The sequence below is a fragment of the Cinclus cinclus genome, chromosome 13 (genome assembly GCF_963662255.1).
Source record: "Cinclus cinclus chromosome 13, bCinCin1.1, whole genome shotgun sequence".
Classification (NCBI taxonomy): domain Eukaryota; kingdom Metazoa; phylum Chordata; class Aves; order Passeriformes; family Cinclidae; genus Cinclus; species Cinclus cinclus.
This window is the reverse complement of record NC_085058.1, coordinates 3,777,090-3,792,444: the sequence shown is the minus strand read 5'-3', so window position 1 is coordinate 3,792,444 and position 15,355 is coordinate 3,777,090. Positions and strand designations below refer to the sequence as shown.

Genomic DNA, 15,355 nt, shown 5'->3' with positions numbered 1-15,355 from the left:
TGCTTAAAATGTTGCATTAGTACCTTGTGTAGCTAGTTTTAGACTAAGAAAGCACCTCATGTCTAGCTAGACTTATTTTTTAATATAGATTAAATAATACACCTGGATACTCCTCCGTTAAGGCTCAGAAGGCTTTTCTTGTCTAAATGAGTCCATGAAAAGCAGTATTTCACTGGTATTTCCAAGATTTTTTTTAATGCATGCCCTTCTTCGTGGAGCAAAATCTGTCTTCCTACCTTTCCCTGCACTTCCCACCAAAGAAAGAAAAGGTCCAAAACACCTTCCAACCCAACCAGTCAAGCTGAAGCGATGAAGACAAAGTTGTATCAAATTATCCCTGCAGCCACACCTTGCATTGCTCAGGAAAAGGGAATTTCTATTTCAGGCTTTCAGGTATCAGCTGCATTTAAACTGCATCATGGTTCCACCAGCTCAGCACCTTAAGTGATTTGCTGATTAACAAAGGTCACAGTGCACAAGTTGGGTTAAAGAGAATTGCTTTAGATACACCAAATATAAAGACTTTTCGACGTTGTGCCATCACTTGGCTCTCTGAAGAAGAAACACAGCCAAAAAAAAGCTGTAATGTTGATGTAAACCCTTTTCTCGGAAATAAGGGGGATTTTTATAAATAGAAGGTAAAAAGGTCTTATAGATTTCAGCTGGTGAGTTGCACATAGCCTTGAGAATTGTGTATGGTGAATATGGGCTATTGAACTGTAGGAATTGATACACAGCAGGAAAGAACAATGTGGCAACAACCTCTCACTCCCTTCATCCAGCTCAGACACAGACTGAGCTGGTTTACACTTCAGGCAAAAATTATTCTGATTTTTCAAGCATATTCCCTTTCCTTCAGCTGGAGTGTTTCGGAAGGATGGACTGATTTACCTAACAGGTCTTTACCCTTGTTGAGAAGAGTTTTGGGTGAGCCCTGTCTACTCCCTATGGATGAATGGCAACAAGCAGAGCTCCGGTCTTGAATCAGAGGTGTCTAAACCCAGTGCCTTGCTCTGGAGGAACTGGTGGACCCCATGGCACCGGGGAAGCAGCTGATGGTAAGGGAAGGGTCACCAGCTGGCTCCAGAAGCTGTATACCAAGGGACCTACAGGGAATCTCAATGAACTCATCAAACCAATTTTTCTCTCTTTGTTCAGAACTAATGGCACAGCTCAAGACAAGGAGATGACCTTGGTTCCTGTCTCAAGGACGACCTGGATGTATAACCTCATCTGACTTGTGGGAAAAGCCAAGTCCCCGGGGCTAAGTTTATCTGTGGGGCCCAAAACCTGATGGATTCTGAACTGGAACGTTACAAACACTCCAAGCCCACTTCAGCTTGCCAAGGCTGGGAGCCTGGGGAAGCAGGAGCACAACCCATGGGAAGATGGGAAGGATCTCTGAATGCAGAACAAGAATTACTTGTTTGCGTGGTCAGATGCCAATTTACAAACTGTGGCAATGTTCTTCTTAGACCCACATGTTGGATTTATCATAAAACATCCCAAATTGTGTGGACTAGACTATATTAGTGAGGTTTTGGGGTGTTGAGCTCAACACCGACCTCAGCTTCTTGCTTCCCACTAAGTAAAAGCTCTAAGTGTCTCTTGAGTTATAAGACTTTCCTTTTTCCCACCTAAGGAATTGCAAACTAAACCCCCCAAAATCTTCCATATTGCTGAACCAACTTAAAAATTAAAGTTACAGTGACTCATTAATTGCAAGTAAAATTATTCTGCTGATAACTTATCTTCCTTTCCAATAACTGCTTAGTAGAATCAGTAAGGTCACTTGACACAATACCACTTAATAAAATCTAAAATCAAGTAAAATTTAGTATCATTCCTTTCTATTTTCTTATAGCAGGGTTGGGAACTTGTGGGGAAAATAAAGTAGTTAAATTAACAATGAAAACCTAAATTAAGACCTAAACCACCACTGCTCCCCCAATCCCACATGCTGCAGGAAGCACAGACATCTCACAGAAGGTTTCTAACAGGAAACCATATTTATGAAGATTTAACATGCACCTACTGTACTTACTGTGCTCAGCTCTACAGAAGAAAGGTGGTTTCCACTCACACCTAAATTTCATGAAATTTAAGCAAGTTGGGCTGAGGCTTTGCCCATGCAGAGCAACTCTATTTCTCTCAGCTTTAACAGACAACATGAAGGAAGAGAATAATGGTAGGCAAATAATATATCTAAACATGAGAGCACCAATTATCTATTTAAATATAAAAATAAAATAGAGTACTGCAGGCAAGAGTGTCCATGTTGTCATGCAGGATGAGTTTATTACATGACAGAGGAGTGAAGATGAAGAAATGGAGACCAAGTGCATCACTCCATAAAATAATATTGACAGTACCTCTGTTTTAATTAAAAGCCCTGTGAGACAATATTTTCACAAGCTAAAGATATTCTGAAGTCCAATGAAATCCAAATTAAGGTGACTTCCAGCTGTACCAGCCTTGTATCAGGAATATTCTTTATTAATGTCAGTGAGTAAATGGGGAAATCACCAATAAATATTTTTTTGTTTGTTTGTTTTGTGTTTTTTTTTTTTTATGAGACCTCAAGAGATACAGGTTCGCTTTTAATTTGACTCTTCCAACTCTGACTAATCACTCCCCAAGAGGCTCCAAACTGATCTGAGGCAACTGGTTTGATCATGGATGGCTCCTCAGGCTCTGTTTTTTATCCCTTCTACATGGAATGCACCTGGTTTCCATTTCTGGACGTGTGAGTGTGGTATCAAAGGGGAGGGCGGGTGGTGGAGCCTTACTGTACTTCTCCTCCTTGCACCTCTGCAGGATCTCTAAGCTCCTCTGATGAACTGGGTGGTGGAGAAAGCTAAAACTATCCACACTTTTCAAAACCGCACATGGCACTGCATCATCATGCCCTTGGGAAGCAAAATAAAAACAAACAAAAAAAAAATGGAGAGAAGAGAAAGATTTAATAAGCAGAAATCAGAAGAGGGGAAGGAACAAGCTCAAAGGAGCTCAAGGGTCACATGTATTGTGCTCGACACAATTTAACTGTGGTTTCCTCTGCACTGTGGCATGGGAGCAATGGGCTGGATCACGTCCCAGTCCCAATTATAATCCTCATCAGACACAGCATAAACACTTAATAATCACTCCAAGATTATATGGGCAAAAAGAGGATTATTAGATAAATTTTTACTTTGAGTAACTTATATTTTAAATCCTTTCCGTGTCTCTGCCCCGTGTTACCAGCAAATCCCTGTACACATGCTCCACGAGACAACCACCTGGAATTCTCATCTTGCGTCCCAGCGCTACGTTTTGCTCAGATTTTGGCAATTAAAAGGAAAAATGTAAATTATCTGCATTAAGCACCATTTCTATATTCGCTGAGGGCAGAGAACACAGAGTCTGGAGTTCAGCAGGATAGGTTTGAGTTGGAAGGAACCATCAATACGGGGCCAAGAGGACTTCTGATGGCCCAGCTGTGAGCACAGGGTGGAGGAGAGGTGACACCAGTGATCATGTGCCAACACACAATGCCCCTCTGTCACTGCTGGCCAAGTCCAGGATGTGCCACACTCCCAGGGAGTCACTTTATGCCAGCAAAGTGGAGAGCTTTTCATATCAACACATCGAACCATCGGAAAGGACTGATCTGAATTTTGCACAGGAACACTGTCAAGGGGCATCTTCCTCACCTTACCACCACTGAGACCTCCAACACCAAGCTTTTGGTTGCTGCCACCTTTATTTGGCAAATGCAGCCTTTTTTATTGATTATTTTGTGGGCAGGTTTTTTTTTTATTTTTTTATTTTTTAATTTTTGGTGATCAGCTTCAGGAATAAATCTGCAGAAGCCAGTGGGATTATTTTTAAGCGAGAATTACCCAAGGAGAAGAGCAACTCTTGTTGGCCAAATCCAACTGCAGAGCCCATTGAGGTCAGGCACAGCCTCAAGACCACAGAACCTTCATCAGAGCAAGGATTTAGGTCCAGCATAACCAAGTCTCTGCAGCCTAGTTTGTGTGAACAGCACCATTTTTTTCCATTAAGCTTTTGCCAAGAATTAGAGGGTTTTGCATAATAAATGTGTACTGATGACAGCAAAAAAAAGTCAATCGGCCAATATTCTTTCCTAGAATGCTTGACAGTGTTCCTTTACTCCAAGTTCACAAACAAATCCAGTTCTAACACGCAGTTCTATTGGACCATTTCAATCATTACTAATAAACTTAGTAATAAAAAGAATTAAAAATCAATTTATTGAAGAGTTCCACCCTTCAGCTAAGTGCAGCTCGCCGGATCCTGGCATCTTTCATTTGAGGAGAGTTGGGAGCACCATAAGAAGAAGTGTTACATGGGCAGAACACAAAAGGGATCAAAGAAAATTCACAGTGACACCACTTTGCTGCTCTTCACCTTCACGTCAACAAGGACAATCGCACAATCACCAAAAGCTGCACCAGGAGGGTATCAGGAGCACAAAAAAAGAAGAGTCCCTAGAGCTAGCAAGGAAAAATGCTGATTATCCTTCCAGAAGCATCTACTTGGCATGGAGGAGATAACCAAAAGCATGATGTGGAAAGGAAGCAGAGGAAAATTTTTCAGAGCTGCTTAGACTTAAGCCAGGGATTTTCCCAGTAAATCCCTGCTGGGTATTGCAAGCATAAAAGCATGAGAGATCCAGTTGGGGTTCAGAAAAAAGAGTTCAAAGGGCCTTTAATTAAAAGAAGCATGTTTTGGATGTTTCACTGCTCCCTCACTTCACCTGCCTGATGGATGGGGAAAGGACCTCAGAAGCCAAGAATGGGCAGCACATCTTGAAAAAACATCTGCATATTATAAATACATCTGTATAATATAAATATTGTGTGCATGTGGATGACTGTGTGAGAGAGGCTTTTCTTACTTTACTGTCATTTTATCAGAAGCTCCACATCTGTGGGCAGGTAGATGATCAAATCAGGCTAATTAAAGCCATCAAGCTTTGATAAAAAACAAAATAAACCTCAAACATGTGCTGCTATTGGTTCTCTGCTTCCATCAAGATGGGAGAATTTTAGTGATACTTTGATAACTCACAGATGTTTTCTGCCATAGATGCAAAGCATCAGTTTGGGGCTTTTCTGCATTATTTTGGAAAGAAGGGAATTCCAGCATTTGGCAGTGGATGCATCATGCTACACCAGCCTGTCACACTGTCCTGACAATGGCTGAGCCTTCTGTCCATGTCTACCTCTTCCACAGCCACCTGCTTTGGTGACAGGATTTTGGAGCACAATGCAACAGAGGATGGGTGTAAGGTCACACCAGCAAAAACACAATGAAAACACTGTTACACTGATCCCACCTTGCTAAGTGTGACCTGGGCAAAGTCAGAACCCCAGAATGGTTTTGAGTTGAGCAGGGTCACCTTCCTCTACAGGCTGCTCCAAGTCCTGTCCAACCTGGATGGCCGTGCTTGGACAGGGTGGGCAGCTCTCCAAAGAGGGCAAGGTCAGTGATCCCAGCTCTGCCACTGATTGCAGACTAAGTTATTCCCACAGGTAAGGTGTATCTCAGTATGGAATACAGATTTAGGTAATCACCTCCCAGTAGTGTTGCCTGCATAATGCAGACTTTCTCATGACTTTTTCCTAATTTGGTGCACATAAAAGTTTAGGGTATAAATGATCTGAGGACTGTTGGTAAGTTTAAGACAAACCTTATCTGGCTTTCTGAGTTTTTTTGTTTTTTTTTTCTTTGACTCAAAACCCAGAGGGTACAGAGCACGAAGCAATCTGAACACAGGATAAAGGACCTGGACAGATAATGGAGAAGCACCATGAAAAGGTTTGGAAATTCAGCCATCACCATGTATTAAGTTAATTTTGGTATGAAAAGAGAAGGCAATGTAAGAATTGAGTCTCAGAATTGTCTCAAGAACCTCCTGGACTCATCCACTTACAGATATATACATATAGATATATAGATATATATATATGTACCAATATATCTGTATCTATCTATATATATACTGATATATAGAGAGATATAAGCAAGTTACTGCTACAAAGTCTGGACTGAAAAGTGGGAGTGAGGAGATGAGTGTGCAGAACCAGTTGCCAGAGACACAGAAAGCAAAACAGGGCTTGAAATCAGCTCTTACTTACTGAGAATGAATTATTTTTTCTTATCTTTTGGATTACCTCATTTGAGTTCAGCCTGGGGTTTATGCAAGATGAAAATGCAAAGATGGATCTTACAAGCCACCTCCTTGGAGGGGCCTTTCTCCCAGCACAAAACATCTTTGCCATCTCCTTCTTTGGCTACTCTGTCCAAAAATGCTGCCTTGATGTACCAGACAGACCCAGGCTCATGAGAATCATCAGCTCTTCTCTTACACTGCATCTGAGAGGAGTCAGAGGAAAAACCTCAAGAGCTGAAAGTTGATTTTTTGCCTCCTGCTCTTTGGGATTTGCTCCCAAGAAAATGATTCTTTCTGCTTGAAGAGTCTGCATCCCTGTGCTCCTTGTCCCAGGCTCCCTCACTCTCCACCATGCAAACCTCACTGATTGCAAAGTAACTCATGGTGCAGCTCTGCATTTCATTTTAACCCAGCTGACATTTTCCCTGCTGAGGCTCTAATTCCATCACGGATTTCAAGCCCTCTTGTGCCCAGAAATAAAGAGTAACAGCTCGTACCCATCTTTCCAAAATTGCTTTATGCAGAGAAATGGTCTAAAAGCACAGCCAGGTCTTGCCTGCCACAGCATGATGATGCACCATCACTTTCCTTTAATTTAATGCCCCTGTGATACATGGTTCTGGATGACTGCAAAGCCATCCAGATCAATTTTGCTAGACAAGAGACATGCTCTCCTGCAGCTGAAAGAGTGAACAGCTTGGAAAATTACAGGAAAATTTATTGCCTATTTTTTGTTTCCAGATATAACTCACAGTTAAAAATTATTAAAGAAATAATTTGTCTTTTTAGATGGATAATTTGAATGACTTGGGTTTTTTTCTATCCATGCATCCTACAAAAAGGAAAATTTAAAGCAGCAGTAAAATGAAAATATTTCCTTACGATACGTTAAAATTCAGATGAACCGTTAAATGTGACTCCTGCAAAAAATCTCCCTATTATTTCAACGAGTTTCCTAATAGATTCAAAACTCCCAATAGGTCAGCTACTTAAAACAGGGTAACAACATACTAGACCCAAACTGCTGTCGAAAATCAGGCTCCGGGACCAGGTGACGGGCACACGTACCAGTTTTCTTCTCCACGTATCTTTTTCCAGCCTCCCTAAATGCAACCATGGCCCTGAAAAAGGCCCTCAGGACAGCCCAGCGGAAAACAGCCACGGGATCAATCCCGATCATCCCGCAGACAAAGGCGTTCTTGCTGCTCCGCAGGAGAGCGACGATGTCCGGGCGCATGTGATCCGTGTTCTTCTCTCTGAAATCCTAGGGAAGGAGGAGAAAAGAGGAAAATAAACAACACCCACATGATACTCCAGGTAGGATCTTCTGGGCCAGCACAGCTATTGAATGTTGTTTCTTTTTTCTCTCCTGCTCCCCGTGTCAGATGCTTCTTTCTGACTGTCGTCTCCGAAGCTTATCGCCTGCGTTTATTGCATCAGAAACGGGATGAGAAATTTGCAGCTGCAAATCCCGAGGCTGTTTCTGACACAGGCTCATCTGGTCACTGGAATTCCTTCTGCTAACAACTGGCATGAACAGAAATAGGGTCAACTTTGGCATCATTCGCGTGGGAACCCAGAAAGCACCTGTGGCAGTGGGATGCTGAGACTTGAGCACACCTGACCTGCATTAAAAGTGGCTAATGATGAGGAAAACGCTGGGTTTTCTACACAAACCAAGCCCAGAAAGGCCACCAGACACCCAATTTTAACTTATTGTTGGGGTGCAGCACTAAACTCACTGTGCATCCCTAAATTCTTCCTGAAATGCCCACATGGAGGAGAACAGGAAAACCCTGTTCCTACCACATTTTTATTTCCCCAAACACTTGTCTCCTGACTCTCTCATCTTCTTGGGTCAAGTCCTCTCTAAAACATCTCTGTGGAGCCTCTGGGGCTTTCCTTCCCAATCCCAGATTTAGATGAAAGCAACTGCTGGGGAACAGCTGGGTGACAGACCTTGACTCCGTACTTCACTTTGCCCGCATAGTGTTTGATGATGAAAGCTGGCTCCATCACTGCTGGGAATTCAATGTAGGAGTTCCCTTCGTGTTGACGCTTGAATTTGTCCAGCAGCGTCTGGTTTGTGGCTTGAGGAAAACTGAGTGGAGAGAATCAAAAGGAAGAAGCTGTAAACCCAATGGGAAAACTTTCCCACTTCCTTCTTGGCCAGAAAAGGGAAAACAAGAGACATTCTGAGCTTCCACTTCTGTGTGTGCTTCAGCAGAGCTTCTTGTTAAGAGAAAGCCAGCCCTCCATCCTCAAACTTCATGGAAACCTGCAGCATGGGGATGTATTTCACAACTTTACCCAATTTGTTTTATCCCAGTACAATACCACTGGGAGAGCATCACTGCCGGTCTCTCGTCAACGAGACAAAAGAGGTGCGGGAGAAACCGGCAAGGCAGATGATGGGAGAAGACCGTATGCCCCTGGTCATGTGGATCTGAGGGTGACCTCAGCAAAACCACCTGGCCTTTCCCTCCCTTTCACATGGAGGAAACTGGCACCAGCATCTGATGGGAGAACTGTCCTGCTCCTGTTTCCACACCAAAGCAGTCCCAGAAGCCCCATGCTCACCCAAGAACTTCTCCCGAGACAGAGGGATGCAAGCAAGGATGCAAATCTGAGCTAAGTCCCTGATGCCCATGAAAGTCAGTGGAAATGCAGCCTCTATGGACAAGTGCTCTCACTTCACTCCGGTTCAATTTTCACCAGCAAATGGATTAATCCACCTTATATCTCACTAACAGCACCCACACATCCTGCTTTAACTCATGCACTTGAGTTCAGCACCTTCACATCACTGCATCCTGAGAGACGGGGAAGAAATGAAGAGAGAAGCAAAGGAAACCTTTTCCCCTTCTTTTTAATGAAAGAAATTCTGGAAAGGAATTTTAATTATTATTTTCTATGGCTTTTTGCTCAGCTGGCTGATTGTCCACTCTGTGTGTTGCCACCTCAAAAGCAACACTAGAAACATCAATCAGCCCAGCAAGCTATTAGCACCTTTCAGGGAAGTTTTTTTTTTTGTTTGTTTGTGTTTTTTTTTTTCCCCAGAAAACTGAAGGATAAACACATTTTAACAGAAGAAGCAAATCTCATTTCCAAAGCCAGCATTTTACTACTCACTTGCTTTCCTCATCCAGCAGATGGAGCAGCCCCGTTGGCTTCTTGCTGATCAGGTTGATGCAGCTGGAGTTGTCTATGTAGTCGATGTTGTGCCAGCTAATTCCTTCTGCTCTATATTCCTCCTATAAAAAACAACAAAAACAAAACAAAACAAAAAACCACAGATGACATAATGATGATTTGGTGTAAGAAAAAATAAAAGAAAAAATCCAAAGGGTTTTGTGGAAACTGATACACTGTTTACCAAAACAGACATCTCTCCTGTAAATGCTTTTTGTGATTCCAAAGAAGAGAAGAAAGAACCTCTGGAACAACCTGAAACAAAGCAAACCACAGAGCATTTCCCAATTTCAGATGCACCAGACGTTTGTTTGGACACAGGGTGGCTGTGTGGAGTCCAAGCCTGCCAAGGACTTCTAGCATGTGTGGACTCCCCTTTTCCTTTTCCTGGATTGATTCTAAATCACAGCACAGTTTGGGCTGAAAAAAAGACCTTAAAGCTCTTCTCATTCTACCCCCTGCCATTGGCAGCAACAACTTTCACTAGCCCAGGCTGCTCCAAGCCCTGTGTAACTTGGCCTAGAACATTTCCAGGGATGGGGCAGCCACAGCTGCTCTGGGCACCCTGTGCCAGAGCCTCCCCACCCTCACAGGGATCAATTCTGTCCTGATATCCCATCTAACCCTGTCCTCTGGCAGTGGGACAACATTCCCCCTTGTCCTGTCCTCCAGGTCCTTGTCCCTCAGTCCCTCTCCAGCTCTCCTGGAGCCCCTTCAGGCACTGGCAGGGGCTCTCAGGTTTCCCTGGAGCCTTCTCCTCTCCAGGTGAGCACCCCCAGCTCTCCCAGCCTGGCTCCAGAGCCAGGGAGGTTTCTGCCCATTGGAGCATCTCCATGGCCTCCTCTGGATTCTCTCCAGGAGCCCCACATCTTTCTGATGTTGGATCCCATGGCTGGAGGCAGCTCTGCAGGTGGGGTATCACCTGAGTGGGGCAGAAGGGCATATTCTCCTGCTTCCCATGCTTGGGGATCTGGGGGGTTCTGGGGTTCCCAATGCAGGTGGCTGGGGTGTGTGGAACTTCCCACCCATCAGTGTCACACAATTTGCATCAATTAATATTGAGTATTCAGGAGCTGAAAGGAAATTGTGGGTACAACATATTAAATACACAGAAAAAGCAGTAAACCTCCCTTTCCTGCTTCCCTGGGCTCTGCTCTTCCATACTTCCCACTATTAATGGCTGGTGCTGTATGGGCTAATGAAGAGACTTCCAGCTACACAAAGCCACTGCTCCAGGACCAGCAGAACCACCACTCTCTACAGTAACTGCCCCCAGATTCAAGCTGAGGCAAAAAAAAAGGTATTAATTTTCCACCAAAATAGTTCTAACCCTTGCTCTCCTCTAAAGGTTATCTCCTCTGAGACATACTTGCAACTGGATTACTTCAATAGGTCTTATGAAGAAATGATTTTAGGGCATCTAAATGAAAGTAGAGTTTAAAAATCATAATTTTTATCATATGTTTGAGGACTTGTGACTCACTGTCTAAACAAAGATATTGGACCATGCACCTTACTCCATGTGTTGGACAAAGTCCTGCTGATCCAGCTGCCTTTCTACTTCTCTGTCACAGGACATTTTGATGGCAGAATTGAAGATAGGAAATAGGCTTCAAAATTGTAATAGGATGCATCTTTCTAATAATAACCAGATTAATATTGCTGCCTCTGCCTTTATTTCTAATATGAGAAAACAACTTTAAAAAAGTATGTCCATCCTCATCCAAAATTAACATGAACTCCACAGATATTCTTAGAAATAAAGAGCCTGAAGAGCTTTGAGACATTTCACAAGAAAATTTTTGCTAAAACAACCCCTAGAAGATCTTGAATTCAGTATTGGAGACGTATAATCAACAACAACACAGACAAATACAGACATATGCTGTCTTAGAAGGAGTTTTTAATATCCCTAAAGCCTTTGGGATTCAAAATATACGACAACCCATTGGGAAAAAAAATCCTGAAAATAAGGAATGGCTCTGCATTATGAATTTTGTTTTCTCCTTTTATTGTTTAATCTTTTACCTTCAGTTCTTGCCGAGCAACCAGAACACAGCAGGACTTCACAACAACATTCTCAAGCCCCTGCTGAACTGCAGGCTATCGTGGCATTTTCAGTGCAATTCAGGAAAAAGTTTCTACCCAGCAATTGCAGGCTGTGTATTTTGGAGCAGGCATAAGTTGCTCCCGAGGGATTTCCCAGAGAGTCACTGGGAGTCAGCACCATCCATCAGCTGCCTGCTTCCAAAAGCCCCTTAATGGATTGCAGGGTCCATTAGGCTCAGCTTTGCCAGCTCAGGACTGGTCAGGAGCATGCAGAGAGCAATAAAACCTTGGTGTGATGAGCCAAGAGCAGCATTTTTTCAGTGGTGACAGGCTGATGTTACCAGACTTATATATATCTATTATCATCATTCTTTGTTGAAATACTTGTTAGGGGGCTTTTCATTTTTAGCCCCCCCCCCCAAAACCCATAAATCATGTAGAGTTTTATGTCTCCACACATCTAAGCTGAGAAACCATGGCTTTGCTCTAGAAGGCTTCTAGATACCCATAATTGCACATGGGACATTCAGCAGCTGCACAGCAAATGTGCTGTGAAACTCCTCTGGCCACATAAGAAACTTACACTGCTGCTGACATCAGTGCAAAAGCACTAATCAGCAATGCCAGATATGGAGTTTTGAAAAACAGTCTAGTAAATGACCAAAAAAAGACCAGAGTTCAAGGTCTCTACTTCTCATTTTCAGCTGTTCCACAGACCTGATGCTCAGTCACCAGGTCCCTCTTGGCCCAGTTTTCTTCAGCTGCAGGATTTTGGCTAATTCTCCCTCCTCTGCTCCTTTTTTCTCTGGGCTGGGTCAGAAACACTCACTCCCAGGCTCTGGGGTTCTTCCCTCCCTTCCATCCCCAACACAACCTGTTCCCACTCTGGCCAAAAGAGAAGAGGGATTCAAGCCCTCAACACACAACCTTTTCCACAATAATTCACAGATTTGCTCTCACTTCAAGACAGGCAGCAGGAATTATTCCAGAGCAACTGCTCCAAAGCTTAAATGGAAATAAATCCCCCTTATTCTTTTTTTCCCTAGCAGTTTTCCAGTTCTTTGTTTGGTTGCCTACAGGATCTCAGATCAAGAGATACAGCTATGGCTTTGGGATGGCTTGATGCAATTTCTGGGGCATTTGCTGGTCTGTAGAACACCCTGCAGGTTGTCCACAGGAAGACAGAAGCTACAGGACAAAACCACTGCTGTCTATTAAACTTAATTAAATTGCAGTTGTTAATGTTCCGTATGATTCCTGCATTTGTCTTCTAAAGACCATCTTCCTGCAGGATTCAGGAGATATCCTACCTCCAAAATATTCCTTCATCTCTGAATATGACAATAAAGCCTCTGCCATCCTTTGATGGACACAAGGTCCTGAAGCACTGGAATATCAGGGAAATCCATTCAAACAACATGAGGTTTTCATTTAACAAGACAAAACAACATAAAACACTTTCAGTCCATTCAAACAAAAACTTCTCAAGCCAGAGGTTGATAAAAAGTCAGCTTAAATTTATACCTTGATTAGAAACTAAGTTATGTTTAGGAGCACATTCAAATGTCCTGTTCCTGGAAGATCATCTTTACATTAAGAACCAAGCTGTTGACATCACCACTATCTGCAAAAGTTTCTAGTGTAGTGAAGTCCACAGAGCCCCAGTTTTGGCATCCTTACTTGCAATAAAAACATGAGGATTTACTCCTCCCATCCCTGGGTACCTGAAACCTGGTCTGCTGGAAAGAGGAGCAATGCAAGTTCACTGGGGAGAAGAGCACTGAGCTCCCAGACTCAGCAAAAGAAATGGAGCAAAGAACTGAAAAAATACATTTTAGAGTCCAGTAGCTCCACATTTTCATTTAATTATTGTGTAAGATGCTACAGATTGTTCTCCAGGTGACCTCTGTGGACTCTTGAGAGGAGATTCCAGCTTCCCAAGTGGGAATTCAGAAACAGCTTTGCTGCCCTAAGCATGGAGAGACACATTGGCAGTATGCCAGCGTGGGGCCATTGAAGGAATCGGAATAGAACAGAGTTTATGATGTTCAAATATATTAAAAAGTACATAAAATGGGGATGCAGACTTTGAAATGCACATGGAATATGAGAGTAAAGCTCTACTCTCACGCAGTGTTAGCTGAGGCAAAGTAGCATGCAAACTTTGGGGTACCAAACAAACAGAATGGAGCAGAATATCCAACATTTTAAAGTAGGAAAATTACCGGAACGCTAGGAAAGAGGGAGTTGTTAGAGCTCTGTTAAAGAGAAACTCTGCCTGCCTACACTGACCTAGAGCATGAATCCTGCCCATGGCACAGAATAATGAATTTAAAGTTAAAATACACATGCTGAGCATCAGGAAAACCTTCCCAACCGGGCTGCAAAGCCTGATGGAAAGAAACCCTCCTTCTAGGAACAGAAATATCCTGTAATTTTATAGATGGAGTTGTTGAGAACCAAGTCCTGTTATCTCTACAGGAGCGTTGGACCAGTTCTGTTATCAGGACTTCTGGTGCTAAACCAAACCAAAACACTCTAATCCAGGGTGGAATGAAAGATTTCTTTTCCTGAGTGGGAGAAAACACCCACAAGTCCAACAAAATCTTGGAGATACTGGAAAATGTCTTTACACCTCCACATATGATCATCAGTTACTCTGTATTCAGCCACAGTCAACAGCAAATAAACCCAAATGCTAAAAAAGCACAATTAGGGGAGAAAAAGTTAAACATTATTTTAAAACTCATACTTCTCTAGATATGATATCTGTGATAAATATGATATCTAAGTAAGATATCAAAACTCTCTTTGGAGTATCAAGGTCCCTGGGTCCTGCTGCTCCCAAAAATCACATGGTAAAATTCAGAGGTGGGGAGGGAGGGACCAGGGGCTTGAAAAACTTCAGAGACGAGGAAATGCAGAGATTAAATGAAACAGAAGACATGATAAAAATAAAAAATAAAAACTGTAATAAATTCCCCATCTGTCTAAAAGCACGAAACTCAGGGTTTAGGAAATTCAAATCAAAAGATGGTGAAAAGTCCCTCCTAAAGATAAAGCTTTTACCATGATATGTGAAATTTGTTGCCCTACCACGGGATATCAAAAATAGAAATTTTCCCAGGATTTAAAGGGGTCTGGAGGGCTTTGGGCATCCATCCACACATCCTGCAAGCCAAAAGCCCTGAAAATCCCTCAGTGTTTCAGTGCCCTGGAGGCAGATGTCTTATCCCACAGGGATATTGCCATTAGTCACAGTGAGAATTGAGAAACAGCCCTAAAAATAAGATCCACAAACCCCAGGAAATCAGCAGAAATCTCCACTAACTCATTCACATCCTCCCAGGCAGAGCTAGACCAGATCCAGGACTTTATCTACTCCAGCCTTTCCCTACTGAGGCACAGGAAAACCTTGTTTACACAATGAGAATTCCCAGATTGAAGTGGGAAATCAACTGAAAAATCCCTTTTCCCAGCGTAACTCCACGAGGGAACATTTCCCACTGCCCTCCTGTCATAAAAACTCATGTAATCCAGAGCCATATGATCAACAACCAGCTACTTTTGGATGTCTAAATGTATATATTTGGCATAAAAATTCCCGACTAAACAGAAGGGTGTGAAATTCTTCTCTGCTTGCCTTGAACACCATCTGCTTCAGCTTCAGTCTCCTTCATAAAGTGAGAAACTAGGAATTAACCCCCCCTTCCAGGTCTCTCTCAAATCCTAGCTGAACTCCCCATATAAAATAATCCCAGAATATTTTTGTTTCGTATGTTAAAAAGGGTCGTTGTTATATAAAAAACTGAAGGAGCTAAACGTCAGAAAAGCTCTTTTCTGGTTATGTATGGACACATTTGCATCCTAAAATCCATCCTGAGGGCTTGGGAAAATTTGTCCACAGCTGGAAATAGCAACAAGGTATGA

General features: G+C 42.7%; 1 protein-coding gene across 1 annotated transcript in view; it reads right to left on the bottom strand.

Annotated features, from left to right (window-relative positions):
• MYO9A (myosin IXA) overlaps positions 1 to 15,355 on the bottom strand; it is a 140,497-nt gene that overhangs the window by 37,835 nt on the left and 87,307 nt on the right. The window contains exons 12-15 of the mRNA XM_062501128.1: positions 9,317 to 9,438; positions 8,144 to 8,285; positions 7,253 to 7,448; positions 2,790 to 2,909 (exon numbers count right to left, since the gene is read on the bottom strand). Of these exons, the coding sequence (XP_062357112.1) occupies positions 2,790 to 2,909; positions 7,253 to 7,448; positions 8,144 to 8,285; positions 9,317 to 9,438 (580 nt within the window). The remainder of the gene's footprint in view (positions 1 to 2,789; positions 2,910 to 7,252; positions 7,449 to 8,143; positions 8,286 to 9,316; positions 9,439 to 15,355) is intronic.